At 38.2% G+C, this 25,052-nt stretch overlaps 1 protein-coding gene across 1 annotated transcript in view; it reads left to right on the plus strand.

The window, feature by feature from the left end:
* The window catches only part of LOC140238794 (histone-lysine N-methyltransferase MECOM-like), a 143,507-nt gene that overhangs the window by 32,190 nt on the left and 86,265 nt on the right, over positions 1-25,052 (plus strand). The window contains exon 2 of the mRNA XM_072318691.1: positions 10,234-10,796. Coding sequence (XP_072174792.1) covers positions 10,234-10,796 — 563 coding nt within the window. The remainder of the gene's footprint in view (positions 1-10,233; positions 10,797-25,052) is intronic.

The following is a 25,052-nucleotide window of genomic DNA, read 5'->3' on the forward strand; positions in this document are numbered from 1 at the left end:
CACTACATTTCCTTTCCAGGCCACCAAAATTTCAGATTCTAGTGGCGTGCACAGGTCACTCAAGAAAAAGGCTAGTGTCGAGCTATGGCATAGACATTGTATACCAACAGGTCGCTGGTGGTAATGAAGCATTTCATTGGAGAGTAGTGCCCCTCAGAACCGCCATCTTACTGACCTAGAGGTGCACTTTACAAACCCTGCTCACTTCTGTGGTTTCTGTTTTCTGGAGTCTATTGCCAGATGACTTGTCACCCCTCTCTGTGGTCAGGTGGGGAGATTTTTTGACCCTAATGAGGACACCGTTGAGCAGTGAGGTAATCCTGTCCCAGCCACCCTACCAGTATGTGACTAATCCCCAACCTTCTACTTTGTGGAGGAGAGGAGGTGGAGAATCAAAGGAGGGACTAGAGAAGATATATTGTGCTTGAATGAGGTTGAACATTGTGCCCATCAACGGCTGGGACACTACCAGCACTTGCTCCCTATCAAAAGGGGTCAATCTCCTATTCTCATCTCCATGAATAGGGGACCAACAAAGTAATTGATTCTTACCCAGATTTACAGAAGGACCTCTCAGCCCCAGACCAATTATCTCATTAGATTGATCCTTGTTGAATCAAATGCTCCCCTTTCAGAGTAAGCTGTTTTTATTGTTTTGTGTGGATTCTCAGGACAAAAGCGTTTGTTGACTTGAATTCCCCATCTTTAGAGTTTTTCCGAGTGTTGAAGGCTTTTGGCAAAGGAAAAAAGGAAGAAAAAAAGGTTATTGATAAAGGCAACAAAGAGCTGAATTAGCCAAGGGGGAATTCTTAATGATGTTAATGCCTTGTAATCACCTGTTTTTTATTTGCCAGCAGCACATTGTGCTAAGAAAATAAAGTGAATGGTACTAAGTCTTTGCACTGAACATTCTTCAAGAAAAAGCATAGGGTCTATGTGCAAAATATTTATCCTGTCAAAAAAACAACAACAAAACAACAAACATATTATTGCATATCTGTGTTGGCCTAGATTCCTGACATGATAATTTTTTTTTTTTTTTACAAATATTGGGAAATGAGATGAAAATGTACCTGAATTTAGTTAAGTTGATTAATTGCTTGGTGTGATTGAGATCTTGGTGTACCAGTTAACCCATTGAGGACGAGTCCTGAGTATACACCTGGGCAGGTGTCTATTGGAAATGCGTGTTGTAGCAAAATCAGCCCGTCCTAAATGGGTTACGACAAAATCATGCATCCACATTGGCTAATTCTGTTGTTTCAACTATTCTCGCGTATAATGGAATATCACTGTCCTGTTCCCATTTGAAATTCCCAGGGCTAGAATAAATCAAGAAAAGAATAGAAAAGAAAGGAATGAGAGTAGGAAATTGCTCAGACAATGACTTTATTGTAGATTAATGTTTAACACTTTTCTGCAGTGCTTAGCAGATTTAACAAACAAAGAACACTTTGCACTATCATCTGATCTTCAGCACATGTGTATTCCAACTGTCTGTTGAATTGGAAAAAAGGAGAGTTATGATCACAAGTTCATATTTGTAGGATATCAGGGTGGTGTCTCGTGTAAATTCTCACTTTTATGTTGATTGTTTGTAAATGATTAACTCTCCTATAGAATGAACTTTTGACTTATTTTTATCCCCCCAGAGAAATTTTCTGTTGCCACCACAGTATTTGGATACCTAGCACCTGTCTTATCTCTTTTTTTTTTTTCATATAGATTGTGCTATTTTGTATGGATTCACGGGCAGTGTTTTATCAAAATATGCGGTAATAATTGATAGACACACAAAAATGATATGCTGCTATCATTTACAAGGATCTAACAGCAAGTGTTGCAAATAGATCCATTTATTACTTTTTTGTTACACTGAATTGAAGGCATGCAGTTCGATGCTATATGAGATTCATGAATATGTTAATGATTAATCAGTATTCATGAACAAAAATAGTGGACTGAATAGGAAGAACAAATGGCACAAGTTTCGTCCAAGGACTGTTCACATGCAACTCTGTGAAAATTCACACAGAACAGAAACAAAAATCATCAATAAAGTGTGACACACTGAGGTATGATTTTCCTGACTTGATGTCAAGTTTGCCATCAAGATTTACAGTATGACTCCCCACTGTTGCAAACTTCCATTCAATCAATTAGAATACTCTTTGAATGAGCTGTCCATACTCTTTGTTACATTTATAGCCCTCGTTATGTCCGGGCACTAGCATTGGTATTCTATATTTTTTTCCCAACCGGTGTATCTCAAAATAATTACATGTATATTGTTATAGAATAGTATATAATTTACTCATTATTTGTCTAGCGATCCACGTCCGACAAGCTATGCTTTTTAGTGGATCACTATTTTCCATAATCGAATTCATTTTCCGCTCTCCCACGAAGTATTTATACAGTGTTTTCCTAAATATTGTACATGTTATATGTTGTTCTATAACTTGTCTCGTATAATTATATATTTCATGAATCTTTTGCAAACGTTTGAACAATATTTCATCACATGTATACTTTGTACTATGTTTTTTTTCTTTTTTGGATTTTCGTTGATTGGAAATAAACTATGATTGAATTGAATTGAATTGAAATGTGTGTACCAAACTGCTGAGGAATTCATACTTCTGCATTATGGTGGCATAAAACAATTTCTCTGAAGTGCCATAATGTTATAATTTTCCATTGCAGTGTGAACAGACAGCTAAAACATCCCAAACTTTGATGTCACAGTATTCCAGACATGTGACAAGGCATCAAGTATTGGGATGTCATCACTGTATAAAAAATTCATCAAGGTCCTATTGCATGATACATCATGAGTGATCACATTCATTTGTGATGTTTCACGTAACATAGGCTTACTGCATAACTTCCTTTCTGTTGAAAGGCTCAGAACTGCTACTATATACAAGCTGTATATCTACAATTAATGACATCATTAGAATGATTGAAATTCATGTTTATCACGTTTCGTTTGGCAAAAGAATTTAACTTCTTCATCTCCCCATGAACCACCACCACTACCAAAAGCAGCAACTAACACCACTACCACTACCACCACCTCTGTTGTGACTGTCCAAAAGAAAAACCACTCACTTTGTTCCCTGGTGTCATGTGTGGAACAACATGGCCATGCTTTACCAGTGAACTTGATACTGTTTCATGCACAGAAGGAAATCTATCAATCAAAACTTCCTGCACTGGGGTTGGGAATAGTAATAGAGGAAAGTTCATGCCTCCAGGTGATGCCTACAGCTCAATCTTGCCTGGGCTTGAGCGGATGCTGGGCTTCCTGTCCGCCAGGTCGTCGCACCTGTACAGCTTGTAAGAGGCGCCAGAGTGACCCCCTCCTACTGGGCAAAGGAGACGTGTTCCATCCTCAGCTGGGGGAGTGATGAGAGGTTCCATTTGTTTGATGGTGAAGGGAGGAGATCTGGGGGAACCAAGGGCAAATATGTGTTACCACTGCTTTCCATCTTGTAAGAAAATGTTTTCACTTCAGTGTGATTTTATCCTGCAAAAGTTGAATTAAGAGTGAGATAATCTCAAGTCTTGTCCTCAGTTTGTTAAGCAGGATATTAATTATTGTCATTATCATCATCATCGTCATCATTGTCATCATCATCATCATCATCGTTGTCACTATAACTACCACCATAAACATCACTAATCAACAATCTTCATCAATATCAGCAGCAGCAGCACTGTCATTATCATCATCACCAACATAAGCATCATTACAGTTACCAGTGTATGAATAATCCCCTCCAGTTCTATATCATTATCACCACTGTCATCATTGTCACTGTGATCACTAATCACAATTGCCATCGTAATATTCAATATCTGTAATAATGTTAATCTTCAGCTTCAGCCAATGCAAGCTGATGTGTCATATTTCATATTTATTTTGTGGAGGAGAATTTTTCATCATATCTGGCTGCACTTTGTGCTGATATCCATTGTCTAAGACAAGCTCAATGTGTCTATTTGTACTTGTGTAGATAGAGGGAGCCATTATGAGTTATAATTTTCCTGCAAATTGGTATCTATGTCTCTGTATCAGGTCTGAAGAATGCATCATTGTCTCTATTGTTGATATTAAAAATAATTTGAGGAGTTATATTTTTCATTTGATCTTTGCTGCAGAGATGTTATTGTAGTCTGTCCAATGTCTGGATATTCAGATGTTGTATGATAGTGCATTCTGACAATGTACTGTATGTAGAGGGAAGAAAATGAGGTGGAGGGGGGGGGGGTAGGTTCAGAAAGGATTAATCTTTGGGCCTCATCCTCCCCACAAGACAAGAAACCGGATACCAGATAGGGCAGGCGACTCCCTTCCCCTGGACCGGTCTCTACCCCCTGCCATCCCTCTCCCGTTGTGGTGGTAGAGGGAGAGGGAGAGAAGACGGGCTGTTTACTGAGATGGGTTCCTATCAGCTGTTGGACTGATGACAGCAATCACTGGATGAGATTTGTCTGGTTTGAGTTTTGAAGTACCAGGAAGCGTGGTCTGAATCCCCTTATCGGCTCTGTATGCTCAGGGATCATGTTTTGTCATGTCCGGGGTTCACAGTTCATGAAGGAATTCTCTACCCCTCCCCCCCCCCCCTTTCTTGTGCGCACTCTCTCTCTCTCTGTACAGGAACCTGTTGAGCTCGAAGACAAAGAAATTTGAGAATCTTTCTAATTTTTTAGATCATGCTTGTAAGCACAGAGAAACAATGTGAGGGCGGTATATATTCTAACTGCAGTCTTCACGAAGTTTTATGCTCACGTGTTATGCTCTGCCGTGGTTCTTTTGTCTGAATGGATTATTGACTTGCTGTGAACATGCTATGTTTCGGCAGTCTCTGGCAATCCACAGAATTGTTGGTAGTAGGGTTGTTGTGGGGGTATGAACCTCTGTTGATAAAGAATTTGATACATTGTGAAAATCATCTGGTGAGATGTCTAATAAAATGGCAGATATAAGTTGAGATCTGTGTACTGCACAAGTTGGTTGAACAAAAATGAAAGGTATTGTTTCTTAATTCATTATTTATTAACAGGCAGACCATGGAAAGTAAGCAGGACTGGACAGTAGTGGTAGCCTGGTGGCCCGGTGGCATGGGCCACCAGAAATAGATGCTGGGCAGCCACTTTCTGGGGATAGATAAAAAGAAAAAGTTAGTATCCAGCCTTGCTTGGTAAGAGAAATATCGAGAGAGAATGAAGCAAAGACAGAAGAAATTAGTGAATGGGGGTGGGGATGGATATGACGGTTAAATAGCAAGGAGCTGAGATAGGGAAAACTTGACTGAACGATACAGGAGGAGCAGTAGAGAGAGAGGGGGGGGGGGGGGGAGAAAACGAGTGATAATGAAATACTGATTGATGATTGGAAGGATCGGGAGAAAATTCACTGAAAGGTAATTAAGAAGGAGCAGCCAGAGATTTTCTCGGTAAAAGCCACGCAGGGAGGCGGGACGGAGGCAGGAAGGAGGCTTCTGACGGAAATGCTATCTGTTGAACACATGTGAACCTCCTCGACATCGCATTGGGGGCCAGATGCCTGTGGATGAGGAGCCTGTTGCTAAGGAGAGATCTTCTTTTTGGGGGTGGGGGAGGAGGTGTGGTTCTGCTGATGGCTATAATTTACTCCCAGCAGGACACGCTCAATCTTGGTCCTGTATTCTGGTAAGAGAGGATGAGAAAAGAAAGAAAGTGAGTAATAGAACAAGATAGAGAGGGGGGGGGCAAAAGGGGGAGGGGGAGGATGGAGGGAGGATGGTGATGGTGGTGGTGGTGGTGGTGATGGTGGTGGGGAGGGGATCATAGAGAAACTGACATGATGGAACGATGACGTCTTGCCTCTGTTCTCAGCAGAGGCGTCTGCCAGGGCGCGTCTGGAAGTGGGAGGGCAGAACTGGGGGAACGCAGGAGTTCACAACACGTCTTCTTGCATCCAGATATCTTTTTTTTTTTTCATCCATCAGACTCTCATTTTTGATGTGTTTTCAATTTGTTGAAGACTCCCATTGTAATCCTACGAGACTATGTTGGTCAGACTGGGGCAAGAAAAACAACAGTACGAAGATACTTTTTTTTTTCCTTTCTATCTCGTCATATTGCTGTTTAAGCAGAATAGTTTTCTAAATCTTCAGAATAGGTTAACATGAAGAATTGAGTTATCAGATCTCAATAACATTGCTGCTTGTACAACTTATGAGATAAACATGGAATTGTAAAAAAAAAAAGCAACAATTGACAGTGTTTGCTATATTGAAATGTTGCCTAATGTTTGCGGGACTTGAGTCTATCAAGAAAGGAACACAAATGCAAAAATATATGTATGAATTTTAAACTGTTGTGATAAGTCAGGTACTTATAGAAATCATATCTCTTACTAAATTTTCATTCACATTTCATACATGTGTTTATAATTATATGCATGTATGTATGTAGGCCTGTAGGCCTATATGATGGGGGGGGGGGATAAGATCCTACCATGTTATTTGTTAGCCATATTTCTTTTCATTTATCTTTTTAAGATTTATAATAAAGAATTTTAATGAAACTGATCATTTTCATGCACTGGTATGATTTGAGGTCATTCAGCATCAGACAGCAACCATCCCATTGCCCCCCCTGGCTGTAAACAACCTGACCTCTCATTTCCGGATGATGTTGAGACTTCTTCAGATGCTTGCCTCCCAACAGGTGCTCTATTACTTAATTGATGGCATTCAACTTGTCAACAAGTTCACATCTGTAGCTCTTGGATCTGGTATGGGAGAAGAGGGGGTGGGGGGGGGGGGGAGGGGAGGAGGGGCCGGTTGGTGGTTGGGCTGGAAGAGGACGACTGAAATAAAAAAGTGGGGTTGGGGTTTGAATTAGTGGATTGAAAAAGGAAATGGGATTTCGTTTTGTACATCAACAACAAAAATTTATAATTGGCAGGGGTATCTGCTTCCATTGGTAATGATGTCCACTCTTGAGGCATAAAAGAGAAGAAAGTATCAAATCTGACCCTGTGGATCCGAGATTACGACACCCCACCTAGGTAAAAAAACAAAAGGAGGAAGAGAGAGAGAGATGATGATGAAAAATAGGTACAGAATGAGAGAGGTAAAAGGAGGAGGGGAGAGAAGGAGTAAGAAAAGGAATGGGAAGGAGAAAGGGGGAGGAGGAAATATACATCGATAGGGTATGGAATGATAAGAAATGAGACAAATCATCCCAGATGACATATTTTTGTCCATGACAGAGAATCCTAATCTGTGACTTTTTTGTGGGTTTTAAGCTGGGCAGTCACAAATGAGCTTAAATCGCTATTGTTTAACCTTTGACTAGGCACACATTTTAAACAGTACAACGTGGATCTGAGAATAATGTTGAGACCATGATGTCAAGTTCGCTTTTTGTGTCAAATGTGAATGAGCCATAAAGGTGTGAGACCAAGAGACTGTGACAATAGGGATGACTGATAAGTAACTGGTTTGAAATAGCTGGATGAACTATGAAGTATTGAGGTTGGTGTTGGAATAAAACTTGATTTCCCTTTGTAGTCTTCTTCATCAGACTTTTTATTTGACATATTGAAGGCCAGTGTCATTTTATAGTCTCCACTGTAGTGTAATTGAGTATTTATTATCCAAAGCTGTTTTATTTTTGGGTTTTCTATGTAATTATGTAGAAAGTAAAAAGATCATGCAAATGTAGAAGTCTAAAATTCAGTTTCCATATGTTTTTTTTTTTTTTTTTTTAATGAAGAAATTACTTTGACAAAAAAATAAGCTAGGAATGTCACAATGTATGCTAGGGTTTCATTTTGGTAAAATCATCAGAAAATTATCTAGTGCATGAAAGGATTGATTGGCAAGATTTGAAATGTAATATTGATTATCTACTCTTTTACTTCAGAGATATTAGAGTTTTCTACAATTACGAAAATAAAAGAAGCTAAATTGCTTAGTGAGTGTGTTGATTAAAATATTACAAGTTATGGATGATTTAGGTCTTATGTAGTGCTGCATTAATTCATCCGTGGATTGTTCAGGTTTTTTTTTTCAAACTTTGTCAATACTGTGGTAAAACAGAATGATAACATGAAAATATATAATTAGATTAGCTTAGATTAATCTTAGATTAGGTAGAGGTGGATGGTAGTTTAATTCATAATTTTGTTTATGATTTGACAAATAAGAAAAAAGGGACAAAATTGCTTTCATTTATGTTTTTGCAAATGTTCAAGTGCTTTCCCTTGTCTTCAGTCAATCAATGTTTCACATTGTAGGATAATCATAACATATGCACCTACAGAACTGTCACAGCATCTGTTTCCAGTGTAATGTAGGAGTGAGGTGCAATACATTTGTTGATGATATATGCATAGATGCTTTAGTCATACATCAACTGCAAATTGTAATTATATGCCTCTGTTTTGATACTTCCTTTAATGCTCCGACTTGAAGGGGAAAAAAAAACAACCACCAAAGTTCTTGGAAAGGTCTATGGCTCATAGACTAATGCAGAGATAGATGGCAGTGTAATTCGCCATTTTTCATAATTCAGAAAAAGAGACAAAATTGCTTTCATGGATTGATGAGATAATTTGATTTAACTTTTAATTGATGAGTTGAGTGATTTGATTAGCCTAGATGACAATGAAAAGACTGGGACTCTGTTGATGGATAAGTTTTGATATGTGTCACATGTCATTTAAACCTACCATCATTATGCAGTCTCCATTGTTCTGCCGGAAAGGGATTTTTCCCTCAGTCAGTTGATTCATATAAAATATGCAATCCATGGTAAAAGAAGAAATGGAATGTAAAAAAGTCATGGAGAGAGTAAAATCACCTGATGTATGGTGGCAACAATTTTCGAGTATCTGCATTACCAATTTCACCAAATAGATTTTGATTTCAATTAATTTCAAATGGAAAAATCCTGTGAGATTTTATTTTATGTGGATGATTAATGATTGACTTACTGGTGCATTAAGTGTACACCTTATGTTTTGCTCTGAAAGTTTAAGACTTGTGTTTTATTTTTCTAGTTGGAATGCAAAGGACCAATTTGAAAATACATTTTATTATATTTGCCATGGGAACTTCATTTGAGATGTCAGAAAAAGATATACTTTATTAGTACATTTTACCATAAAGGTCACATATCTCCATCATGACATAAATTATGTTTCCATAAATGAGACAGCAATGAAAAAAAAAATAAAACATGATGCCAGATATCAAAAGAAATTGGTTCTTTATTTGGTATCAAAATAAAAAAGCTGACCCATTCATAAAGTGATATACTTGGTATAAACCTGTCATGGCTGGTACATTTACTTTTACATATAAAAATAGTTTCAGATTTTGACAGGGATTTGTTCTAGTGATTTTGTGCTCCAGCATTCATGGATGCAAGACAGACAAAGAAAGAGGTCACAACAGGCACCAAGGATGAAGACCACAATGATGCCATCGGAGGTCAATGGCCCCAACTTTGAGGCCAGTGACCCCGCCCAAAAACCAGCGCGATCTTGACTTGTGGCTGTCAGAATTCATTTCCACTATGTGTCTTGATTTGTGAATGAAGCTCATTTAATTGGGTCCACACTTTTCACAGCTCTGTGTGTTCCATCGGTGGCAAGAACCTTGTGCTCTAAGTGATTTTTATGCCTGCATGCAGCCATTACTCTAAACAGTTATGCACTGTATATGATAATAGATTCACAACATTTTTGTGCAAATTCTTGTTGGTGGTGTATGTTAGCAGGAATGTTAACAGACTGTAAGTCATCATAGATGTGGAATGTAGATTTTGGATTGTCATGAAATCACTTTAAATTGTCACTTGCTTATGGTAGTATTCATAGAAATGGCAAGTCTAATGTCTTCAGTTGGAGAAATCTTGCTCAGCTAAGAACGGATGCTAGTAAAGTAAGGTGGGGATTGATGAATAAAGCCCAAAATTCTCATACACTTTTGTTTTTTATCATCAGTTACAACATGTAGTGTTTTAGTGTTACCTGAGTGATGACTTAGAATCAATGTAAAGATAGAATCAGATGCCATACTTCTTAAGTTATCTTATATTGTTAATCAGAATTTGGTGGAATTGAAATGTTAATGTAAATCTAGATAGATTTTTTTTTTTCACATTATCACTGAGTAGTGCGTGGAAGTACATTATTTATCTATTTTTCTCTTGATGTTCATTCAGATACTGACCCAATGAGTCATACAGAGGAAGATGGAGCTTATGAGTCTGACAGTGGTGCATCGTCATCATCGTCTTCTCCCCCATCACCGGCTCCACCCAAAGAGCATCATCCCAACCACGCCCGACAACCAGACACCACCCGCCCACTGCCTCTTCTCCCAGTCCCCCTCCAGCACCAGTCCCCTCCTCTCCTCCCCCTCGGCCACCACCTCTCGCGTATCCACGAGAAGCAGCAGCAGCAGGCGTCGATGTTGGGGGAGAACCTGCCCGCCGTGCGAGAGAGCAGCCAAGTCCTGATGAGCGAAAACCACCGACACATGATCACGGAGACACGACAGCAGGTGATGCGGGAGCGACCGAGGACGTCGCCTGGCCACGCCCATCCACCGGTCTACATACCAGAAGATGTCATCCTGCCGCCGGAGTTTGAGCTGCAAGAGAGCTGCATCCAAGAGGCGGGCCTTGGTGTCTTCTCCCTTGTGGACATCCCGCAGGGCCGAAAGTTTGGACCCTTCACTGGAGTTGAGCGGTCCTCTGTAAAAGACACGCAGTATGCCTGGGAGGTAGGTTATAAACCCCTTCAATGCTCCAGAAAAATAGTATTGCCAATCAGGAACAAATTTTGTAAAAACTTAATTTTTCACATCGTGTTGATTGAAAAAAAAAGAAGAAATATTTAAATTTCAAACCCTTCTTACCATCAATTATGTCATTATTAGTTGATGCTGTGATTTCAGTGACACCCATCCCTTACATCTCCTCACAGTGATCACACATATTGCCATTCTACTCTTAACTGATGAAGATGGTGTATTTTGCAGACATACCTGTAGACTACCTTCTTATTTATACAAGAAGGGAGTTAGGGAGGGACAGACATATCGTCACCGGTCACACGAACCGACGAATCACTCGATTTTGGGTCAAATTTTCGATTTTGAGATTTTCAATCATTTCGATAGTAGATATTCCATACTACATATTCTGAAATTCTCAGTGTGTAATTCGGTGTAATTTTTACATAGTTATCACTTTTGTAGAAGTATGTAATTCCATTTGTGAAAATTATTTGTTTTCCCCATAGACGCGTGTGTTTAAACAATCAGGCGATTCGACAGTTCGGTGACCGCGCATACTAGTACGCGCGGTCACCGAACCGATGAATCAGTGCGCATTGACTTGCTTGTAATTTTTGAGATTCAACAGTTCAGTGCGCGTACGATGTAATACATGTGTTGACAATGACAACGCTCAATGTACATGTACATATGGACACACATGGAAAATGACAACGTTCTTTGCAGACCGAAAATACATGCATGCAGCTCTTTGACGATTTCCCGCTTATTTGTTAACAATACAATTCGATAAAAACTTCACAAGTTAGAGCAAGAATTGAAGTCTGATGTACTACAAAAATAATTGGAAATTATAGACATGAAAGTGTAGCAACCATAAGTCAAAAATGGGTTAACTTCAAACGCGATTTTCTCGAATTGTCATTCTTACGCAAACCTGAGGGATTTGTCGGTTCGTGTGACCGGCGACGATATAGAGATACGAATGGATGGATGAATGAATGAATGAATGAATGAATGAATGAATGAATGAATGAATGAATGAATGAACGAACGAACAAATGAATAATTAAATGAGTAAATGAATAAAATAATAGATGAGTGAATGAGTGAGCAGATAATATGTACATATCTATCTATGTCTACAGAGAGATAGAAGAGAGATGAGAGAGAAAGATAGTTTGCATAGATTTGAAAAGATGAATAGGAAAAAAGAAAGAGAGAGCCAAGTGTCCATTAAACAAGTCATCCTCATTTGTCATGTAGTGTCATCTACCAGTCAAAGCAACCAGAGCGTGTCCGATGCACTACATCCCACGTAATTACTGAACAAAGTGCATCAGGATTCTCACACTTTTAATGCCACATGTGGCAGGGATGGTGGCAAACAGACGTAAACACGATTGTTTTATGTAACCTTGCGCTGCAACGCTCCAGTTCTTCCCGAATGGACTTGATGATTCTCTTCAATCTGACCAGAAGTCAATCTTGTCTGAAGGGCGCACCTGCACTGAACTGAATTCTACCGACTCATACAAAGATGACTACAGTGGGGAAAAACAAATTAACCCATTGAAGACTACTGCTGATTACACTTGGGCAGCTGTTGATGGGAAATGTATAGCCAAGTCAGCTTGTCTTCAGTGGGTTAAAAGTGAATCGAACTCAGCTTGATCATGGACAGTCGGGACCAAGTGCTCATATACAGGGTACAACAAATATATGTTAATAGAAATATGTATACAGGTAGGCCTTCATATTCTAAGTTCAAGTACTATCCTCATGGGAAAGCAATAATTTTTGATAATTTGTATTCCCCAACAGACCCAAATAGGCATGTACAGACACACACACACACATACATGCATATACACTTTTCATCACCTCTTACTCGTTGGATAATATTCTGCATCGTTTCTCTCACAAAACCCTCAAATCATCAACCATTTGACTGATGTCCTGTCATTTGTGCTCATTCTCGATCCCGGTTTCAAATGGTTGTTTTGTGCGCAGGAGTGCTCCACAAACGAGATGTCCAGATGTGCTCTACGAGCCACTGATGAGATGACAGATAAATGTGGTTAAAAAAAAAAGCTGAAATATCGCAAATTGAGTTGATATCCTGTGCCGGGTGTGAACCGAAATGAGTCGTGGCATCTCTCACAAAAATAGAAAATAATACCAACAATTATTGTTTGATTGTTTGGGGATGTTTCTACCAATTTAACGGTAGGTCGATAATTTCACCCCCCAGTCGTGGTCTGCTGCCCAGATATCCAGCCAATTCACTCTTCCGAAAGTCCTTTGTTTGAACAGTCTTTCTCTTTTTATAGGGCAGGAAGGGGGAGGGGTTCATATGATTTGTGATCCTAACTCAAATATGGGCTCTTAATCATAGGACAAAATATTGAGAAGGCATTTGTAGCTGAAGCAAAAATTTGCTGGTGGTTTTTAGACTGCAGGTGTGTAAATATGCATGTACTTTTTTCATTCCTAAAAAAAGAGAGGATGAATAAGATATGGAGTCAGGGCAGAAGGTACTAGTGAGTCTGAGCCTGATCAGCACAACCACAATATCTTTGGCTTGATTATGGGCTGTATAAATGTTCTTTGTAAAGCCACTAATGTGCAGTTTGTTCCTTTGTCAGATGGCCTTTGGATGACGGCTTGCTATGCACGGATTAGAATCTGTAAGGTGAAACCATTCCCGTAACATTCAACTTTTCTTCTGTTTCACAGTTGTCTTTAAGTGGATATCATGTAGTTTATGTCAAAGGATGGTGAATGCAAATATCTCTTGAACCCCCAGTTCTAGAAATCTATTAAATGCATCAGAATATTTCCTATTTTTCATCATAGGAGCAATTCTGCTAATATGTTGTCCTATAGAAATAATTTAATTTTAGCTATTCTGGGGACATGTTGATTTTTGGCTAATGCACAAAGTTGTATACCCAAAAGAAATTTGATTTTACAATTATACGGAGCAATTCTTAGTTTGCTGTTGCATTCACTGAATTTTTGCTTCCCAACTCTATACTGGATTTTTGAGAGTGCATGGGAAATTGTGCAGCCTTTCAGACATTCTCAGCTGCCAATGTTTTTTTTTTTATCCAACAATACAGAATAACATATCAGTTTTCATTTCAGACACAGCACTAGAAGTTACAAAGTCAACAAGATCAATAATTTACTTCCAGCTTATTGAAGGCATTTGCTATTGCACTTTTTTTATTCTCATATGGAATAAAATTCTTTAAACTGATGACAAGATAATAGAAAATTCCGTAAAGGTAATGATGAAGTGCTGCAATAACAGCCTTAAGAATATAAAAAAAGAAGAAGAAAAACCTTGTAAGGGTTGAATAATTGAGATGGAGAAACTAAATAACTCAATTGATTTCAATGTCCTGCATGATTGGAGTACTTTCACCTCTCCAACCCACTACGAATTCTGAACTTTTATCCAAAAAGAAAAAAAAAAAAGAAGGAAGAAGAAAGTATATAGATGTCACCGTGACACTCTTGTTATGTGAACAAAGTTTGTATAACTTTGAAGGGTTGTCAGAACAGAAAAAAAACTGCATAAAAGAAATGTAATATGACACATGCAGTTATTTTTCTGTGGAGGCTCAGATACTTGTTCTTATTGAAACTAATTTTCTCTTGAAGCAAAAAACGTGTGCCTCCTAGTTTTGAGGGAGTGATTCCTGTTACTTGTACTCTTACACAAAATGGATCGCCTGCAGACAAAATATTCGTCTTGATGTCATCTGAGTGTTATGCTCAGATCTGCTTACTCGGAAATTGGCAAGAATGTTTAAGCAAAAGAAACAATTTTGTTGTAAGGGGGAAAAGCACAAGAAAATTGCTAGGGAGAGAGAAAAAAACTAACGACAAAATGTTAGGAAACAGGAATGAGAGAGATATGAAGAGTGTTTTGAAACCATGACAAATTGTTTGGGAGGAATTTTTTCTTTCTCCTGGTGTTACTTTCATCTCCTGACTAGGCCAGTCGCGAGCAAATCAGAAGAGAGCGCATTGTAACAAGTGTCGGGGGAATCGTAGTGATAGAAAGGAATGCACCAGCACTTGAATGCCGGATCCAGATTGCTGTCGGATTGCATTTCTCCAAGGGAGGCGAATATTGGAATTGGAATCTGCGACAAAATATTCATCTCTTCTGATCTTCTCCTCTCTTTCCCCTCAAGCACAACACAAGTTTGAACACCTCTCTCTCACACTCTCTACCTCCTTTTTGCTCTCACCATCTTCTTTGTAACATACGGCACTCTTTCTCACTATTTTCTTTATGTTTCCCTTCATGTCTTCCCATATCTTCTGATTTTCCTGTACTTTTTCCAATTCCTCATTGCATCTGTGTCTTTTCCTTTATTCATCTCTCGGGTAATATTACAATATTTGGAAGAAAACTTCCTTTCATTTAATTGAATCCTGATTTCTGTTGTTCATGTCCTACTGCACACCATCTTCATCTTATGTTTTATCACTTTTGCTCTATCACTTTTCTTCATCTCTGTGTCATTTCTATGATGAAGGAAGTGTTTGAATATATGAAGGGTTTGTTTGCAAAAACCGATAAGTCCATTTTTGAAGATTTTGAAGTATGATCGCTGTCATAAAGTACAAAATAATATCTTTTAAATGATATATTGGTCACTACATATAAAGGTATATTTTTGAAGTTATGGTCAAAAGAAGCAAAAACTTTTTTATTATTCTCTTTATTTTTCTAGACCTTTAATCGCAAATATCTCCACTTGGCAAATATGGACTTATCGGTTTTTGCAAACAAACTCTTCATATACCTTCTTTTCTTCTCTGTCATTCTCGATCTTTTTTCTCGCATTCCTGCTCTCTCTCTCTCTCTCTCCATCTTCTTTCCTTCACTGATCAGTGCTCTGTCCATCTCCCTCGCTCTTCCGCTCTTCGAAGGAACATCTTCACCTCCCTTCAGGCAGTCCCGTCTCCCTTCTGTGGGGAATAGCTCGCCGTGTTATTGTTAAGGCGTGTTATGTGTCGATCAAATCTCGGCTTGGGGTGCTACGGCCTTGATCTAGGTTCATCCTCTAATTGGCAATCTTGTCTGTCAATTCAAAAATATCGAATTGAAATTGTGCGAGGGGAAAAACAGAATAGGAGCCAGGGTGGGGTGTTAGGAGAGAGAGAGGGAGAGGGAGAGAGGAGAAAGAGAGGGAGAAAATTTCTAGTGATAGTACTCTCCGCATTCATCATACCTTACCCGGTGTATTCGTCATGTTGCTTTTTTTTATAGATTTATCAATATTAAAAATCTTGCATTTTACATGACGTTTTCATTATGTTCATCATCTCTATAGATTCTCATGTAACTACGTCTGTACAATGCAGCCTTTTTGTACAAGTATGTTTATGCAACTTTTAAAAGGACTCGACTCTTTCTCAGTTGAACGTTAACACATTCTACTTCAACAAATACAAGAAGAGAGTCCTCACAATCTGTGTGCAAGCTAAGTTGCTATAGACATATGATATTGCAATATCTTGACTTGATATAAAGTTGTTTTGAGTAATGACAGATATTTGTTCTCATGGAGATCTTTCTATTTTTGTAACAAGATGCAACCTGTGACTTGCTAATAGCACAATTGCTGAAATAGCTGCTTTTGAAAATAATGAGTTGAAATGAAATGAATTAGAGAAAAATATATGCAGTCATTATATCATCAACATGATTACAATGACTTAGATGATAGGCAGAGGATCAGTGTGGCTATGGGGTTTTTGGAAGGCCACATTTCATCAGATCTTACAAAGACTTCTTAAATCATTAATTTTACCCCCATTCAATCAGTGCATAATTGTAGGTGGTGCTTATGAAATGTATAAATTTGTATGTCTTATTTGCCATGATGATTATGTTTATCAGTCTGCTTATAAGTTCCATTATGTTGTCCATACTCTGAATTGGTGCAGTCGCATGATTTGTTGTGTTTTGGTTTTGTTAAAATGGTCAGAATTTGATGAGATTCAACTGATAGAATGGAGAGGGTGTTTTCAAAACTTGAAAATAGCTTAGAAAGGAATTTTCTGAAAAAAAAAATTGAGTGACCTTACCATCATCTCTCTCTTCCTATCATCAAAGCAAGGATGGGAAATGATGCCATAGCTTGAAAGTTGGACTGGTTGGAAATGATGTTCATAAATGCATTCCACCCCCTGGGCATGACACAATATTGATGGTATATGATGATACAGGGGTTTGAGAGTTATAGAAAGGTTATTGTAAAGGGCAGAGAGAGAAAAAAATGGGAGATAGAGAGAGAGTGTGTGTGTGTGTGTGTGATACACAGAGAAGGGTTAAAGGGATAGTGCAGTTTTGGTTGAGGTTGGGATTCAGGTTTTGACTCTTTTGCAAAATGATTAAAAACCACTTACATGAAATATTGAAGAGCATACAATTCTAAGAGGAATTACACATAATATTTGATGGAAATTGGTTTTAAAATGGCTGAGATATCCAAAAACAAAGTAAAACAAAGTGGTCCTAATGAAAGGTTGGACCCACCTTTTATTAGGACCACATGGTTTTGCTTTGCAGGCCTACAAGAATATCTCAGCCATTTCAAAATTGATTTCATCAAATAAACCTTTTAATTCCTCTCAGAGAAGTATGCTCTACCATATTTCATAAGTGGTTTCTGATTATCTCACAAAAAGTTAAAACCTTAATCCCCATTTCAACTAAAACTGTATCATCCCTTTAAGACTTCAGGAAAATGGGAAAGGAGTGTAACATAAAGAATGAATAGATAGAAGAGTAGATTGGTGGTAGAACTTAATTTGAGATGTTATGGGAAACGATCGTGATTAACTTACCAGTCAGAGACAGAAAGTCAGGTGGACGAAGAAGGGTTAAATGAATGTGAGAAAAAAAAATTGATGCCTGTGATATATCGATTCAATATATGAAATGGCAAAAACTCCTTTTGGTAAAAGTTGGCACCTAAAAATTAATTCATATTTGAAGCGATTAGGCTTGACATAAAAATGTGGGGAGTAGATGACTTTCTCTTTGTGACAGTTATTACCCTCTGGTGGCTCTCTGCACACTCGGCTATGTCTACCTGCGTCTGTGTGGGAAGTGGTTGGTAGCCATCTTGCCTAAACAGGCTAGCCTCAACATCCAGCTGTTTCCTCACCGCGGGCAATGTTTTTGTGTTGTGTCTGCTCCTTTTCCTTGGGCTAGACTCCATTGGGGAAAGTCTATCAAAATGTGTGCATGTGTGTGCACTTTGCAGAAAATAATAAGACAAGGAAGAAAATAATCTCGCGGAGAGTGCTGGTGCTGTCGCGAGCTGTACCAACTTTCCTTCCAGTAATGTAAACTTCCTCTTGTCTTCACGGAGTCAAACTGTTTCAAACTGCTGCAAACTACTAGCTAAGTATCCCAGGCAAAAGAAACAGAAAATATGACAGGGTCAAATAAGAGTTAATTCTCCCCACAATATGGGAGAATGTCATTTCAATCAATTCCACAGAGGCCGCTGGCAACAGTTTTCTTTCTCATCAAATCAAACAGTTTGTAGACTTTATAAAGACGTGATTGGGCATACATTACTTGCATCAAGAGATGATTATAAATTTGAAAAAGGGAGGTGTTGCATATGAGACTTTATGCTGATATTTGACAGATATTTTTTTGTTTCATATATATGAGGGATGTGATAATTGCTCTTTATGCCTACTGATAAAGGAAGGTAATTCCTTTATTCAAATTTGAGGATAATTTTGTGGGGGAGGGGGGAGGGGAGGTTGAAAGATTTCTCCTCAAAGGTTACCATATTTCTTTGAGACAGGGGCATTTCACACTCACAAAGGAACTCGTTTATGATTGTATTTAAAAAATGCATCTAAAAAACAGGTTTAGAATTAAAGGACAAGTTCACCTTCATGAACATAAGGATTGAGAGAATGCAGCAATATTAGTAGAACACATCAGTGAAAGTTTGAGGAAAATTGGACAATCGATGTAAAAGTTATGGATTTTTAAAATTTTTGTGTTGGAACCGCTGGATGAGGAGACTACTAAAGCTCGTGATGTCATATTTTCTTTACAACAGTGTAAAGAAAATGTAAAGAAAATTCAACAAATTTTCACTTTTTATGCATAATAAAAGAGCACTTGACTTTCCTCTTTCTAAAGGCAATGGGAATAATATTACCCATAACATATGTCAGTAACGAGTCAAGGGAGTGTGTACTTTTGTCAAAAGATGAAATTTTGTGAAATTCTCTTTATATTTTCCTTATATTGTTGTACGCATGTGACATCATACACTGCAGTAGTCTTCTCATCCAGCGGTGACTGCACAAAAACTTCAAAAATTCATAACTTTTGAATGGATTGTCCAATTTTCCTCAAACTTTCAATAATGTGTAGAACTACTAATATTGCTACATTCTCTCAATCCTTATGCTAATGAAGGTGAACTTGTCCTTTAAGGAGTGTTCAGACACTAAAATGAGCCTCCTCCTCACCACAAATTATGTTGCCAACAACATCTGTGTCACAAAGTCCATTGCCTGTCAATCAGGTGTGCAAATGTCATTTGCGCTTACATGCAGGAAATGTGCAGATATATGCATGTTGGATGACAGAATTGCATTCAAGGTCAGATATAACTTCATCTCTTTGAATATGTTTGGTGGTCAAATATGTTTGGTGGTCAAACTGTTAGATTGCACATGCAAGCTCAGAACTGAGCAAAACTCAATTAAAAAAACACCTTCAGAGCATGTTTCTAAACCTGTTTATGAAGATGCTGTTATTGCCAATATTAGTGTTCATAGACAGCTACCTTTTGCTCTACTTATGACACTATGCCAGACGACAGACTGATATTCAAGGCTTTGTAACTTTATTATTACCTGTAGAATTTCGCTCAAAGTTTTGCATTTATCTATTGCTATGATTTCATGTGCTTCATTCTAAGCAAGTCACCAATTTTAGTTAATTTCCCCTTAAACTTGCACACCCTATCGATTGATTGCCGTGAAATGAGAAGAAGGGAACCACTAGCTTGACTCGGGGCTGCGTGTAATTTTGACGTTCTTTGTATATTCGGTCAGTTTTCTCCTCTCTCTCTTATTAAGTGGGACTCCGCGAGGAGATAGTGAGGGGAAAAAAATTGTCTCCAGCTTGCAGCATCGTTGTCGTTTCAATGCTGGTGTGATCACCGATTACAAGTGCCTGCATGGCTGCATGCCTGAATTAAACCGAGTGCTTATTGGCTTAGGATGTTTGCATTAATGTGTGGACGCTCTTGGCCTCAGCGAGAAAAGGGACTGGGGGGCGAAAAAGCTGCGTTGCGAGAGCCGAGCTTCCTGGCTTGGATTGCTCTGCCAATAATATCGTCATCGTTTACATTGCTTGAGATGTAATTGAAGATCTTTCTCAATTTTTTTTTTCTTCCAGTCCGTATCTTTGAAGAGACATCCAGTCATTCATTTCTGAAGAGGAGCAATCGAAGGATGCAAAATTTTTGTGAATTGTGACAATGTGATATATTGCATTTTATTTTTTTCTTCTGCAGTGGTAGGTAATTAAGAGTCCATTCTACACTTTGCAATAAATGTCACGTCCACAGTTGCAGCTCTAACCTGGCTTTTCAAGACCCAGAATTGTCCCAATTTCATTGAACTTGTTCATTGAGACGTGTATGAACATCTCTTATTCATTTGGGAGATCGTTCCATGCTATTTCTCTTTGAATTGGCCAAATTGATCAAACCAGTCGGCTTTGAACAGTTCGTCTGGAGCTGCAGTGGCATTGATCTTTGCACAATTTCTGTGCCACGTCCAATGCAACAAAAACACGCTGATGAAAAATAACTCATGGTTAAAAAACATCACACTCATGTCTGATATGTTTTTTCTTCTTTTTGCTGTAAAATTAGGCTTAGTTCTTTCTTGAGAGCCCCAGGAGTGACGGCTAGAGAAGAGTGTTAGGTACGCAGGGTTTGATCCAAATTTCAGTTGGCACCAGGTATGATGGAACCAGTAACCAGATATGTGACACAGAAAATTAGGCACTAGTCAGCCTTTCTTAATCAAAATCCTCTGAGACGATGGAATGATTGATGCACTGCTAATGGAAATTGGAGTCACATTCATATATCCACTCTGGTTTTGGACGGAAGAAAAAAAAAGTAGAAAATTGTCTCTCTGAATTTTGAAAAGGTGGAGGGGGAGAGAATTAGATGAAGAGAAAGAGAAAAAAAAAATGTCTAGTTTTCAACCCTGATTAACATCCCACTGGTATACAGGTGTACTTGTGTGCACTTTCCGTTTCGTCCGGTCCTTTCCTCCCTGGCTAGATTGTGAACTAGAGATGTGCCAATTTCCACAAACTTTGGAGATGTCACCGGCTCAATTTTGACAGATAAATTGTTAAAGGCATAAAGTTTGATGTTATTCCTACCTCTACAAAGGAGTAACATGGAGTGACAGTAACATTTCTGTGTAAGGAGTCATGCAATTTTAATAACTTTTAACATTGGTATTTTTTTTTCTCCTTGAAGAGAAGTGAGTTCACTGTTTGTTACTAGCTGTTCATATGGTCAAAGATGTCACATTATTTTATACATGCTGGCATGAATTCTTAAGATATCATGGTAACCTATTGTCTCTAGGTGTATTCATATTGATGGTGAAATTTCAAATCTTGTGGTATTTGAAATGTATTTTTTTTTTCCAAATGCAATTATGCCCTGTCTGAAAGCCTGTATGTATCTTATTGATCATTATTTTGAACTTACTTAGAAAGAATTGACATTATGTTTTGCACCTACATGGCTAAAAACAAAACAAAACAAAACACAAAGATAATTTTCATCAGATTTTTGTATACAGTGCATGAAAAATTGTGAGGTGATGACATCATCACCTCACTCAATTGCATGTTCATATCAACAAATCAAGAATTGTTTTTCACATTTCAGTAAAATTTAAAAATTTCACAAGATCCTTAATTTTTATCCAATTTTGATCAAATTTTCACTGTTGTGCTAACAGCATCTTACTCTTTCTTCACCTTCTATCTTTTGACTTGTCTGGATTTGCTCTAAAATCTGGAGGGGGAGGGATGCATTGTTTGCAGCAAGCTTTTAAGGAAACCTAAGTGATTCCCATAAATATTTCCAAAGAATGTGATGATGGAGATGTAGATTGACTTTGATTAACCCTTTCTATGTTAGGAACTTTGAAAAAGTGTATGCAGCACTATGGGGTTTTTGTGCCAATCAGCACTCAAAGCATGCAAAACTTTCCGTGCCAGGAACTGTAGACAGTGTGTACTGTATGCGCTATTATTTTCGCGTACGGATATTTTCGCGAATGAGGAGGTCATAGACACTTTCGCAAGATGTAGATTTCGCGAACTGACGCCGACGCTAACGTAAATGCACTATTACCCGAGAGCATAAGGACATTTTCGCGTGTTGTTCAATTCGCGATCCAACTGTGATTCGCAAAATTCGCGAAAATTAAACCCTCGCGAAAACAACAGCTTATACAGTATATCACCATGGAGTTTTTTTGTGCTAATCAGCCCTCGCAGTACACAAAGTGTTGGGATGGTATACTTTTGATTGAAATGGGGCTTCAGATTTCCAACAGTTTTGTGAGAAAATAAGAAACCTCTTTTTAGTAACTCTTCACATGACACTTATAATTCAGGAATATTCTTAAATATTGTATCTCCTGCCCCCCATGAAAAAAAAAAAAGGAGAAAAGATCAATTTCCTAACTGAAGTTGCATAGCATCTCTATGGAATGAGAAACATTTGTCAGTTTCAGGTGAGCCTAATCACATCCTGACAGATAGACAGTGCATCATGGCATAGGAATTTCTGGGACCATTCTGTGGGGACTTCCCCCTGCGGTTGAACGGGATGAAAAACAGAATGATTCTTAGGGCGGGTCAGTGAAGTGATGGTGCATAGGAATGGAAATGCAATATGATAAGGGTTGAAGAAAAAATGATTGGGACTATCAGGGTGGGGCTATTCGAATGGGGCAAGAGGCTACTCAGCACCTCTCTGCATAGCTTTGCGTCTGCTGCCTTAGGTCAAGGTCATTGACTTATCTGGACATGTCATCATTATGAGGTCAGCAGCTCCAGTGTCAGAAGGACTTAGAATAATAGTCTTAAAGGTCAGACCCGCCTGATATTTCCTTTGTCTCTTTTAACTTTTTTTTTTCTTGCTTTGCAGCTCAAGCCTGAATTCATTGACACAAATTCAGTAGTGTATGGTGTTTTGATTCACCAGTGTAACTTTTACTGATCAGCTCTCATTTTGGACTACAGATTTGTTGAGTTTTCACGGATGTTGTCTGTTCAGGTCGCACTGCAGTGTCCTGTTAGTTTACTGTGTCTGTGTTACAGATGGTTCTGTAAAAGTACCTTCAATTTGGCTGTGCAACAGACTACACTTAATACAAACCTTTATTGTGATTGCCCAATTGTGATAAAGAATAGGAACCTCTGCAAACATAAACCTGTCTTTTATTCTTTCTAGATGCACTAGGTGCCTTTTGGGGATTGAATCTCACCATTGTTATTCTAGGGGTCAAGGCATACCAAAAAAACAAAAACAAAACATGTATGATTTTTTTTTTTTTTTTATATCTCTCTCTTCTCTGTCCAATGAATTTCCTCTCTTTAGACTTATAAACAATTTCATGTTTGACTTGGTCTTTTTCTGGTATATATCGGCATAGTTGGTTGACTCTCTTTACCAACTTTACTTATGGGTGTTACAATTAGTGTTGCTGAACTAACGTGATAATGGATAATCACAACTAGCAAGCAGTACTGAAATAAACCACAAATCAAGTGTAACAAGACCTTGCATCATCAAATATTATCACACAAAGGTATGATAAAACTAAAGGAAAAGAGGCTTTTGTGAATTCTTTATCTTTATCTATTTGTTATGGAGATGGTAACCTGGGAGCTATAACTGCAGTTTAGAATTGATATTATTATTATGTTTCAATGTAAGTCATTTTTTCCCCTATGTTTGAGACATTTCAGTTTTGATTAGTCTTTGTTCAACACTACAAAGGCATTCTTCATCATAGATCACATTCATGTTACCAAGATGCATATGTTCAACTGTTAAAAATCATCAGTCTCATGTTAAATAATAGGCAAACCATGTAAGCAGTCGTAGATGTTTGATCTCTCTGTATTTGTTACTGCTGGATTCATGCAGTACTTTTTCTCCTAATGGGTTAGATGTTCTTTCCACCATCAGGAATGATGACAATAAGTCTGAAATATGCATCAGTCATCCCAAGGGATTTGTTTGAAGTGCATCATGTCCATGGACAGATGCCAAAGAGAAATCCACAGTGAGGTTTGCACTACTGATCTGCCTGAAATTCAAGTTAACTTGCTGTAACGGTAGCTAACTTTGTAGATTGGGATGCCACAAGTGGGTTAAGTTTGAAATTACGGTCCATGTGAACACTCTTGTACTTCACTGTGTTTGAACTTAACTCAAGTTTAAATGTACACTGTAAAACCAGAAGAATTTGTAGCATGAAACTTTGGGAATCAGAACTGACAGCCTTTTTTTTCCTCTTTTTTTTTAGCATGAAACTTTCATGAATTTGCCACTGGCATTCAGTGAATTGTGTCAGACAAAAACTTCTGTGAGCATCTTACTTCTGTGAATCTGTGCTCCTCGTGAAACACACAAAAGTTTCATGAACATGAAAAAATTGTGGTTTTACAGTAACTAAAAACATCATTTTTCATTGTTTGGTGATGAATAATGCATTATGTCAAGGATTCCCCCTTCATAATGTGTAGCCCTTATAAATGCAGTTGTGGTCCCTGTTATAGTGTTGGATCCGACTCTTGGCAAATGAACACTGAACTATTGCTCAGAGATGCTGGTATTATGTCGGACCTATATGTGCACGTGAAACATTGTTGTCATCTCTGTTATTACAGATACAACAAATATCCCATTGGCTTTGTCTTTGGTTATACTCAAAGTATTTACCCCACTGTCTGTCTCAAGAAAAGAAATTAGGCCTAAGCTTTTCCTTGACAATAACATGAAATCAAGCTCATCACAAGCCATGCCCTCAGACTTCTGACTTATATCATCATCCATTGTCCATCGTTGAAAACCCACGAGCCTCGTCATCGGTGATAAGCAATAG

This window comes from Diadema setosum, chromosome 15 (genome assembly GCF_964275005.1).
Source record: "Diadema setosum chromosome 15, eeDiaSeto1, whole genome shotgun sequence".
NCBI classification, from domain to species: Eukaryota; Metazoa; Echinodermata; class Echinoidea; order Diadematoida; family Diadematidae; genus Diadema; species Diadema setosum.